The 11695-nt window shown below is 50.0% G+C and overlaps 1 protein-coding gene across 1 annotated transcript in view; it reads left to right on the top strand.

Annotated features, from left to right (window-relative positions):
- MECR (mitochondrial trans-2-enoyl-CoA reductase) overlaps positions 1 to 2469 on the top strand; it is an 8600-nt gene extending 6131 nt beyond the window's left edge. Inside the window, 6 exon segments of the mRNA XM_075606530.1 lie at positions 1 to 41; positions 149 to 222; positions 451 to 511; positions 1217 to 1289; positions 1779 to 1850; positions 1853 to 2469. Of these exon segments, the coding sequence (XP_075462645.1) occupies positions 1 to 41; positions 149 to 222; positions 451 to 511; positions 1217 to 1289; positions 1779 to 1850; positions 1853 to 1941 (410 nt within the window). The 3' untranslated portion in view covers positions 1942 to 2469.
- The last annotated feature ends 9226 nt before the right edge of the window (positions 2470 to 11695 follow it).

Raw genomic sequence — 11695 nt, 5'->3', positions numbered from 1 at the left:
AGGAGCAGCTGAGGAAGCCGGACATGAAGGAACTGTTCAAGGTACCGCAGAGCCTCCCGAGACCTGCAGCGCGTCACTCTTACACTCCCCCCCCCCCCCCCAAACTACTAGAAATGCCTCCATGGGTAATAACAGACCTCTCTTGCAGAATTGCCCCCGCCCGCGTGTGGCGTTAAACTGCGTTGGTGGAAAGAGCACAACGGAAATGTTACGTCACCTGGAGTAAGTAATGTCACCGCAGGGTGGCACAGGGACACCGATAGGAGGGTCTGTCCCTCCCACTGCAGGGTGTCCCCGACAGCGGGTCCCTGTCAGTCTGTCCCTCCTACTGCAGGGTGTCCCCGACAGCGGGTACCTGTCAGTCTGTCCCTGGCACCGGTAACTGAGCAGGGAGGAGAGTGGGTTCTTTGTTTGGTTATGTGGTGACACTTGTCTGTGATTGTCCCGTAGCTACGCTGGCACCATGGTGACATACGGGGGGATGGCTAAGCAGCCTGTCACTGTACCTGTGGTGAGTAGGACCTTGATATCCCACCAGAGGGAGGTGTCCCTGACACAAATAGCTCATAGGAATACTGTGTGTAAGACCCCCTCTTATCCCACCGAGATAGGTGTAACTTGCCTTGTAATCACACATCTCTCCGCCCCCTTCCCTCTCTTTCTCTCCCCCTTCCCTCTCTTTCTTTCCCCCCCATTCCCCCTCTCTCTCCCCCCCATCCCTCTCTCTCCCCCCTCATTCCCTCTCTTTCTCTCCCCCCCCATTTCCCCTCTCTCCCCCCCTCATTCCCTCTTTCTCTCCCCCCCATTCCCCCTCTCCCTCTTTCTCTTCCCCCTCATTCCCTCTCTTTCTCTCTCCCCCCTCATTCCCTCTCTTTCTCTCTCCCCTCATTCCCTCTCTTTCTCTCTCCCCTCCATTCCCTCTCTCCCCCCCTCTCTCCCCCCTCTCACTCCCCACCTCTCTCTCCCCACCTCTCTCTCCCCCCCCTCTCTCTCTTCCCCCTCTCTCTCTCTCCCCTTCTCTCTCCCCCTCTCTCTCTCTCCCCCTCTCTCTCCCCTCCCCTCTCTCTCCCCTCCCCTCTCTCTCTCCCCTCCCTCTCTTTCTCTCTTGCCCCCCATTCCCTCTTTTTTTCTCTCTCCCCACACTTTCTCTTTTTCTTCCCACCCTTCCCACCCTTTTTGTCTCTCCACCCCCCCCCCTTTCGTCTCTCTCTCACAGAGCGCTCTGATTTTTAAGAATGTGAAGCTGTGTGGATTCTGGATAACTCAATGGAAGAGAGAACGAGCCCAGAGTGAGTGTGACACAGACCCACACACACACCTTAGCCTCGCTTCATTTTCTCTCACTTTGTCTTGCTTTTTCCAGCCCTCGCTCACTAATACACCCTCTCTTCCTTTATTTCCCCCATCTCTCTCCCCCCCTTCCATCTCTCTCCCCCCTTCCATCTCTCTCCCCCCCTTCCATCTCTCTCCCCCCCTTCCATCTCTCTCCACCCCTTCCATCTCTCCCCACCCCTTCCATCTCTCTCCCCCCCTTCCATCTCTCTCCCCCCCTTCCATCTCTCTCCACCCCTTACATCTCTCCCCACCCCTTCCATCTCTCCCCACCCCTTCCATCTCTTTCCCCCCCTTCCATCTCTCCTCCCCCTTCCATCTCTCCTCCCCCTTCCATCTCTCCTCCCCCTTCCATCTCTTCCCCCTCTCTCCCTTGCCCACTGACATCTCCTTGTTATCTCCTCCCTCTCCAACTCTTTTCTTCTCTCCCCCTCCCCCCCCCTCAGACCGTGAGGAGATCACCAAGATGATCCGGGATCTGTGTGACATGATTCGCCGGGGGAAGCTGGCCCCGCCCCCTGCACCCAGTGGCCCATAGATCAATTCCCCCGTGCGCTACGTGATGCTCAGACCCCTTTCCTGTCCCGCAAACAGATCCTGACTATGTGAACCTCCCCCCCCCCCCCCCCCACCTCCCTCATTAATTAGCACCAGGTTTAACGCAGCAGCGCTGCTCCTGTGACGATAGCAGCGACGATCCCAACTATGCAGTGATCTGGCAAATTATCTACTCATGAAGGAGATGTATGTATATGAGTAATATATATCCCAGACGGTTTATATATATATATATATATATTGTGTGTTTGTGTATACACATGCAAAGAGATGTATATGTAAGTTTTAAGTCTGTGAATTCTGAACAGTATTATATGTGAAATATATCTTTGTTATGAAATTGTGCTTTTCAAAAACAAATCAGGAATATTAGTATTATATTTAGTAAAATGAGATTATTTGTGGATTTGGGCTGTGTGAGCTACTCCTGTTTAACCGGTTTCTGTCCTCCTGTCGTGTGCTCTGTGCTGTCTAGTCCTACAGTCTGAGGTTGTCACTCCGCTGTCCAGCCCTAGAGATTGCCGAGCTCTGTAACCCTGCGCTGTCCAGCCCTAGAGATTGCCGAGCTCTGTAACCCTGCGCTGTCCAGCCCTAGAGATTGCCGAGCTCTGTAACCCTGCGCTGTCCAGCCCTAGAGATTGCCGAGCTCTGTAACCCTGCGCTGTCCAGCCCTAGAGATTGCCGAGCTCTGTAACCCTGCGCTGTCCAGCCCTAGAGATTGCCGAGCTCTGTAACACTGCGCTGTCCAGCCCTAGAGATTGCCGAGCTCTGTAACCCTGCGCTGTCCAGCCCTAGAGATTGCCGAGCTCTGTAACACTGCGCTGTCCAGCCCTAGAGATTGCCGAGCTCTGTAACCCTGCGCTGTCCAGCCCTAGAGATTGCCAAGCTCTGTAACCCTGCGCTGTCCAGCCCTGGAGATTGCCGAGCTCTGTAACACTGCGCTGTCCAGCCCTAGAGATTGCCGAGCTCTGTAACACTGCGCTGTCCAGCCCTAGAGATTGCCGAGCTCTGTAACACTGCGCTGTCCAGCCCTAGAGATTGCCGAGCTCTGTAACCCTGCGCTGTCCAGCCCTAGAGATTGCCGAGCTCTGTAACCCTGCGCTGTCCAGCCCTAGAGATTGCCGAGCTCTGTAACACTGCGCTGTCCAGCCCTAGAGATTGCCAAGCTCTGTAACCCTGCGCTGTCCAGCCCTAGAGATTGCCGAGCTCTGTAACCCTGCGCTGTCCAGCCCTAGAGATTGCCAAGCTCTGTAACACTGCGCTGTCCAGCCCTAGAGATTGCCAAGCTCTGTAACACTGCGCTGTCCAGCCCTAGAGATTGCCAAACTCTGTAACCCTGCGCTGTCCAGCCCTAGAGATTGCCGAGCTCTGTAACCCTGCGCTGTCCAGCCCTAGAGATTGCCGAGCTCTGTAACCCTGCGCTGTCCAGCCCTAGAGATTGCCGAGCTCTGTAACCCTGCGCTGTCCAGCCCTAGAGATTGCCAAGCTCTGTAACACTGCGCTGTCCAGCCCTAGAGATTGCCGAGCTCTGTAACCCTGCGCTGTCCAGCCCTAGAGATTGCCGAGCTCTGTAACCCTGCGCTGTCCAGCCCTAGAGATTGCCAAGCTCTGTAACCCTGCGCTGTCCAGCCCTAGAGATTGCCAAGCTCTGTAAACCCTGCGCTGTCCAGCCCTAGAGATTGCCGAGCTCTGTAACCCTGCGCTGTCCAGCCCTAGAGATTGCCAAGCTCTGTAACACTGCGCTGTCCAGCCCTAGAGATTGCCAAGCTCTGTAACACTGCGCTGTCCAGCCCTAGAGATTGCCGAGCTCTGTAACCCTGCGCTGTCCAGCCCTAGAGATTGCCGAGCTCTGTAACACTGCGCTGTCCAGCCCTAGAGATTGCCGAGCTCTGTAACACTGCGCTGTCCAGCCCTAGAGATTGCGAGCTCTGTAACCCTGCGCTGTCCAGCCCTAGAGATTGCTGAGCTCTGTAACCCTGCGCTGTCCAGCCCTGGAGATTGCCGAGCTCTGTAACACTGCGCTGTCCAGCCCTAGAGATTGCCAAGCTCTGTAACCCTGCGCTGTCCAGCCCTGGAGATTGCCAAGCTCTGTAACCCTGCGCTGTCCAGCCCTAGAGATTGCCAAGCTCTGTAACCCTGCGCTGTCCAGCCCTAGAGATTGCCAAGCTCTGTAACCCTGCGCTGTCCAGCCCTAGAGATTGCCGAGCTCTGTAACCCTGCGCTGTCCAGCCCTGGAGATTGCCGAGCTCTGTAACACTGCGCTGTCCAGCCCTAGAGATTGCCGAGCTCTGTAACACTGCGCTGTCCAGCCCTAGAGATTGCCGAGCTCTGTAACACTGCGCTGTCCAGCCCTAGAGATTGCCGAGCTCTGTAACACTGCGCTGTCCAGCCCTAGAGATTGCCGAGCTCTGTAACCCTGCGCTGTCCAGCCCTAGAGATTGCCGAGCTCTGTAACCCTGCGCTGTCCAGCCCTAGAGATTGCCGAGCTCTGTAACCCTGCGCTGTCCAGCCCTAGAGATTGCCGAGCTCTGTAACCCTGCGCTGTCCAGCCCTAGAGATTGCCGAGCTCTGTAACCCTGCGTTGTCCAGCCCTGGAGATTGCCGAGCTCTGTAACACTGCGCTGTCCAGCCCTAGAGATTGCCGAGCTCTGTAACCCTGCGCTGTCCAGCCCTAGAGATTGCCGAGCTCTGTAACCCTGCGCTGTCCAGCCCTAGAGATTGCCGAGCTCTGTAACCCTGCGCTGTCCAGCCCTAGAGATTGCCGAGCTCTGTAACCCTGCGCTGTCCAGCCCTGGAGATTGCCAAGCTCTGTAACCCTGCGCTGTCCAGGCCTAGAGATTGCCGAGCTCTGTAACCCTGCGCTGTCCAGGCCTAGAGATTGCCAAGCTCTGTAAACCCTGCGCTGTCCAGCCCTAGAGATTGCCAAGCTCTGTAACCCTGCGCTGTCCAGCCCTAGAGATTGCCAAACTCTCACTGAACTGTCCAGCCTTAGAGGTTACCATGCTCTGTCTCACTGCACTGTCCAGGCCTAAAGGTTGGCAGGCTCGGTGTCACTGCACTGTCCAGGCCTAGAGGTTGTGACAAATCTCTCCTAATAGAGGAGAAAAGAGCCGTATTCCTGAGGTGTGCGTCAAAAATAGAAAAGTGTTTATGCGGACACAATCGACGTTTCGATCCATAACTTGGATCTTCAAAAAGATAATAATGTGGTGTGCAACCTATTGCATTAAATACCCGATCAGCGACTACACCCCTGTGTATGTGCACATCTGTACGTAGTCCCCAAATCAAGCGTCATCGCGTCTTTAATCCGCCATTACTGCGCCAGTATGTGAATTTAACTACTTAGACGCTGTGCAAGAAAACAAAAACAACAAAGGAGGGGAAAAACGATGGAAAGTTCATTGCGAATGCCCTATATATGTCCTATATATGTGCATATTAAAGGTGAAATCATGACCCTAAATAAAATATCTAAAACACAAAGAAGAACTTAAGACTACAAAAATAAATAGCTACTTATTTTAAATTGAAATTGGTGAAAAACTCTTATAGCGTTTATATGAATGTAACAACAAGAAACTTACAATCACTTACAAACACTGAGACAGTTGCGTTTAAAACATCACTTCATGTTATGGCAGCAATGTGAATTCAAGCCACAACCTGACAACGTTGTAGCCACAAACCTTGTCAGCGTTGTCCCTGGGTATCCCTGGATATATTATCTTGCTAAACCGGATTCATGGCAAGAAATCTCACTGCTCTCCTCACACAATCCATCATCTCGAGGTTTGTGGAGCAGTTCATTCTTCATATCCATATATCGTAGCCATACCAAGGTCAGAAGTATGTCTGTGTCACGAGTCATGTGAGTAAACCAATGACATAAACTTTAATGTAGTATACACCGGTAGTATATAGTAGTATGTCCCCTGAATCCTATTGTTTTATGAGTATTGATTAGTAATGAAACCAAACAACTCGTCAAGCTTTATTTATGTCTTTAAGAAGCTCCGCTTTCATATGGTAGGTGCCACATACTGTAGTTTAGTTTGTGGCTTAACACGTGGCTACAGGGGAACACCTCGAAGCGTATTGCTGTTGTTTGTTTGTGCTCCATTTGGTAGAAAAACTTTTTGCTATAAGAGGCCGATACCTTAAGTCATGTCACTGGGTTACAGATAACTTCCACAGACAATATCATACAACATGGACAATATAATGAAGGACGGGGTAGTTGGTCATATCTTCTGATACCTTAAGTCACGTGGTATGGACAGTAGACGGGCAGGTAATGGCGGTGCACAGCCGGTTGAAACAGATCTGGACTGCCGGTTGCACAAAAAAAGTTTATTTGCACATACACGCAGCGGAGAGCCACTAACGCATTTCACACAGACGCTGGCGCATTGTCGGCGCGAAGCGCGTTGGAGTGACTCCGCAGCGTGTGTGTGCCAATACAGTTTTTTGTGCAACCGGTATCGGCAGTCCAGATTTGTTTCAATCGGCTGTGCGCCGCCATTACCTGCCTGTCTCCTGTGATCTACTTTGGTAGGAGCACGCCAACAACTGCATGTGTACCGGGATCGGAGCGGGTAACCTTTATTCCTATCACTATTATATGACTGTTTCCAATTGGAAGATATCTATGGAGAGATGAGCCGCGGGTCTCGTTTTCATGGTGACTCAACCAGAAGGGTTTACCTAGGCATGGGATAGGAGGGTATTATTCCTCCCACCTTCCAGCACATCGTTGGTGCCCTCACAGACTACCTGCACATCACCACCGCGGTCTCAACCCCAGCTCCCCGTCACAGGTACTCACTCCGCTGGAAAAAGTTCCTTTTGCAAAGGGACACTGACGGGTCTATCAGTTTGTTTTTGACATTTCAATATAGTCGCCATAAATGATCAATAATACTTAATGTTACATGCAGACCATATATCTAGATTCACTGCTGTGGAGGTTGCTCCAACCTTTCTATACCTGGTATGGACAGTAGCTATAGGACCATTAACCACGCATCACAGATTAAACAGGACTTGCAAATTACAATATATTATGGTTATTTGCAGTACATTTAGTCACTGGTAAATTAAAAAAAAAATCGCCTGAACTGTACTACAAAAATGAATGAAAAGCATCCAGAGAAGGAGAAACGTAGGACACATCATTTCTCGTGAACAATACTTCCAACCTGGAAATAATCTGTTGGTATTGATTCTACTATGGTTTTGTATTGTGATTATAACCAACAAGAACACTTCAAGACAACATCTTATCCCCGTTGGACATCAAAAAACTTTCAAAACATCTGGTAATGAAATAATTTTATTACATTTATATAACAAAATGAAGAAAGTAGCCAAAGATTTATATCCATATGAAGGCACAAAGATCTACCACATTATGAAGAAGGTGAGTTCAAGACAGCGACAGAGATCTAGGAAGTGCCCATTTATCACAGAAAGCAGGATAATGGAAGATCCTCATTGAATCCACGCGGTTGGACCGTATCCGAGTTAAAAATCCATTTGGCGTCTCGCCGAAGCAATAATCGCTTGATATCCTCACCTCTTAGCGCCACCTCTGTGTGATCAATGACCATATTCTGGAGTGTGGCTAGTTGGTGACCCTGGTTGAGTAACTGCTTTGCCATTGGTTTATTGGACTCCCCGCTTGAAAACGCCAAACTAATATTTGAATGATGCTCATTCGTCCTTTCCCCCAATGTCCTGTTTGTTTTCCCGACTTAAAGCAGACCACATTGACAAAAGATGAGATAGATAACTGAGGTTGTCAGACAAGATCCATGGTGATTAATGGGGATTGATTTCCCCTGAATGTGGGTGCTTACATTGAGTGCCCTCTATAAATCCATCTGTACACGGTGTGCTTCCCGTACATCTGTAGCAACCATTTTTGAGTGAGCTACGGCGACGCTGCGGGAAGAGATGGGAATATTTATCCACCGGGTCCCCTTCAGGTTTTTATTTTGTCTGTATCTAAAGTGGGCTTCTGCTGTGAGAAGGGACGCAACCTCTCGTCAGTATCGAAAATTGTCCAATGTTGGGATACAGCTTTCCGGATTTTGCAGTCTTCCTTAGACATCAATGTAGAAGTCACGGAATTTGCTTTTAGCAGCAAAGTGAGCGAGTGTCTGTCCAAACGTAACCATGAGAAGGTAGCCTGCGACTGCAACGTGGAAGAGAGAGGGTAACACCATCAGAAACACTGACCAGAGGGGAGTTATGGGTCAAGGAGTCTGTCCCCTCCAAATGCAGAGTGACAGAAAAGGGAGGTATGAGGCCTGGAGTCTGTTAGAACAGGGTGATACCAGTGACAGACTAAAGGGACATTACCTATTTCCACCCACCACTGCCACCTGTTCACTGCAGGGAGAAAGAGAGCGGCATTGATCGGCAGTTTGGTGGTATATACAAGCAGTACTTAGCTATATGATAGCATGCACTGTGATAACAACAGGGGGAGCAATATGTTCACACAAAGAGCGGAGTTCTCATGCAGCAACTGCTGCTGTTTAACCACTGCACACATTCACTAACTAAGGCCGCGCTTATAGTGCTGGCGACGCGACCGATGACGTCACCCGTCGTAATTTGATTTTTAGCGACGTCGCTGGCGACAGGGCCAGTGACATCACTAAGGCGGGCAGCGCAATCTGATTGGTTTAGAGACAGTAGAAATGAAAAATCTCTCAGAGAGCACAGGCCATCAGTCGGTACATGTAAAAGAAAACACAGAGAAATAGTGCAATCCTGCTAGGATACAGGGATGGGGGAAAGTAGAGTGTGCACTCTCTAGGAAACCCACTCAGTGTGGCTCTAATATAGAGGCCTTGAACCCCAAACTGGAGATGATGATAGTGATATAGTGGACTTCGTCTGGTGGCTTGCTTGTGGAGCTTCCACAGTTTCCACCAATCGTACAAGCAAAGAATAAGATAGTGTAGGGAGTACAACCATATATTGTGCACATAAATATAAGCTTATTCCTATACACTCGCATGCAAGCCTCACCACCAAGGCAGTGTCGAAAAAAAGAGAACTGGGTCTCAGATGGTAGTAAAGTCTTGAACAAACTGCGTCTATGGTCGCCTTCACCGCGGGGGGCTGTTGTGCACACAGACCCCCATCTACATGGCGTGCTTGTGCGTTCCAGCCGGCGTCTCAGCGTGATGACGTCACACCTACGAGTCGCAGTCCGTCGAGCTCCCACTCTACGCGTTTCGCAAATTGCTTCCTCCTATCTCTCAGTATAACCGCTCTCTATAACTTCCACTATCTTACCATGCCGCTTTTCTTCTCGGTTATAAAACAGTCCAATCCAACATAGCGTGACCCAGGAGGATTATGGGATCTTAGAAAAATCTTTCTGTGTTATTAGCTAACAAGATGTGACAGAGCTACAGAAACACCAACTGTCACCGGCAAGGCACAAGTGTTATTGGCACCGGCAGGAACCAGAACATTAACATTGTGACATCAGTCCTGTTACCGTGATGCAACAGAATCCTATAAGGGATACAGCAATAGGAGGAGGTATAGGGAGCAGTTATATGGAGAGATAGGAGGAGTTATAGGGAGAGGTTATATGGAGTTATAGGGAGAGGTTATATGGAGAGATAGGAGTTATAGGGAGAGGTTATATGGAGAGATAGGAGGAGTTATAGGGAGAGGTTATATGGAGAGATAGGAGGAGTTATAGGGAGAGGTTATATGGAGAGATAGGAGGAGTTATAGGGAGCGGTTATATGGAGAGATAGGAGGAGTTATAGGGAGCCATTATATGGAGAGATAGGAGGAGTTATAGGGAGCCATTATATGGAGAGATAGGAGGAGTTATAGGGAGCGGTTATATGGAGAGATAGGAGGAGTTATAGGGAGCCGTTATATGGAGAGATAGGAGTTATAGGGAGCGGTTATATGAAGAGATAGGAGTTATAGGGAGCGGTTATATGGAGAGATAGGGGGAGTTATAGGGAGTGGTTATATGGAGAGATAGAAGGAGTTATAGGGAGAGATAGGAGGAGTTATAGGGAGTGGTTATTTGGAGAGATAGGAGGAGTTATAGGGAGCAGTTATAGGGAGAGGTAGGAGTTATATGGAGAGGTAGGAGGAGTTATAGGGAGCGGTTATATGGAGAGATAGGACGAGTTATAAGGATCAGTTATATGGAGAGATAGGAGGAGTTATAGGGAGAAATAGGAGGAGTTATAGGGAGAGATAGGAGTGGTTATATGGAGAGATAGGAGGAGTTTTAGGGAGCAGTTATATGGATAGGAGGAATTATAGGGAGTGGTTATAAGGAGAAATAGGAGGAGTTATAGGTAGGGTCACCAGATTTCCAAAAGTAAAAACCGGGACACAATAAAAATGTATTTCCAAAACAAATTACATCACTTAAAAATAAATATTATAATGGTATTTGTCCAATAGCGTCGCCATTTATACTGTTTTTTTTATTTCTCTCTCCACATCTTTTCCCTCTCACCTCACCTCCTCCACTATCTCTCACACAGAAACACAGACTCTCCCTCCCTCTCCCCAGTCTGTGTGTCTCTCCCACACAGGTAGCTTTTGTCTCAGGAAGGGGCCGTGCCCCCAAAACATTTCTGTAGCTCTTCCTATTACTATGCAGTAACACCTAGAAAATGTTTGCAGTACAGTACCAATATATCTCTTCCCCCAGCTGTGTGTCTCTCTCTCTCCCCAGTCAGTGTGTGTCTCTCTCTCTCTCCCCAGTCAGTGTGTCTCTCTCCCCAGTCAGTGTGTGTCTCTCTCCCCAGTCAGTGTGTGTCTCTCTCTCTCCCCAGTCAGTGTGTCTCTCTCTCCCCAGTCAGTGTGTCTCTCTCCCCAGTCAGTGTGTGTCTCTCTCCCCAGTCAGTGTTTCTCTCTCTCCCCAGTCAGTGTGTCTCTCTCTCCCCAGTCAGTATGTCTCTCTCTCCCCAGTCAGTGTGTCTCTCTCTCCCCAGTCAGTGTGTGTCTCTCTCTCTCCCGTCAGTGTGTGTCTCTCTCTCCCCAGTCAGTGTGTGTCTCTCTCTCTCCCCAGTCAGTGTGTCTCTCTCTTCCCAGTCAGTGTGTTTCTCTCTCTCCCCAGTCAGTGTCTCTCTCTCTCCCCAGTCAGTGTGTGTCTCCCCAGTCAGTGTGTCTCTCTCTCCCCAGTCAGTGTGTTTCTCTCTCTCCCGTCAGTGTTTCTCTCTCCCCAGTCAGTGTTTCTCTCTCTCCCCGTCAGTGTGTCTCTCTCTCCCCAGTCAGTGTGTCTCTCTCTCTCCCCAGTCAGTGTGTGTGTTTCTCTCCCCAGTCAGTGTGTGTCTCTCCCCAGTCAGTGTTTCTCTCTCCCCAGTCAGTGTGTGTCTCTCTCCCCAGTCAGTGTGTGTCTCTCTCCCCAGTCAGTGTGTGTCTCTCTCCCCAGTCAGTGTGTGTCTCTCTCCCCAGTCAGTGTGTTTCTCCCCAGTCAGTGTGTTTCTCTCTCCCCAGTCAGTGTGTTTCTCTCTCCCCAGTCAGTGTTTCTCTCTCTCCCCAGTCAGTGTCTCTCTCCCCAATCAGTGTCTCTCTCTCTCCCCAGTCAGTGTGTGTCTCTCTCTCCCCAGTCAGTGTGTTTCTCTCTCTCCCCAGTCAGTGTGTCTCTCTCTCCCCAGTCAGTGTGTTTCTCTCTCCCCAGTCAGTGTGTCTCTCTCTCCCCAGTCAGTATGTCTCTCTCTCCCCAGTCAGTGTGTGTCTCTCCCCAGTCAGTGTGTGTCTCTCTCCCAAGTCAGTGCGTGTCTCTCTCTCCCCAGTC

This window comes from Ascaphus truei, chromosome 6 (genome assembly GCF_040206685.1).
Source record: "Ascaphus truei isolate aAscTru1 chromosome 6, aAscTru1.hap1, whole genome shotgun sequence".
Classification (NCBI taxonomy): domain Eukaryota; kingdom Metazoa; phylum Chordata; class Amphibia; order Anura; family Ascaphidae; genus Ascaphus; species Ascaphus truei.
Note: the sequence above shows the minus strand (reverse complement) of the source record. Positions and strands in the feature narration are given on the sequence as shown.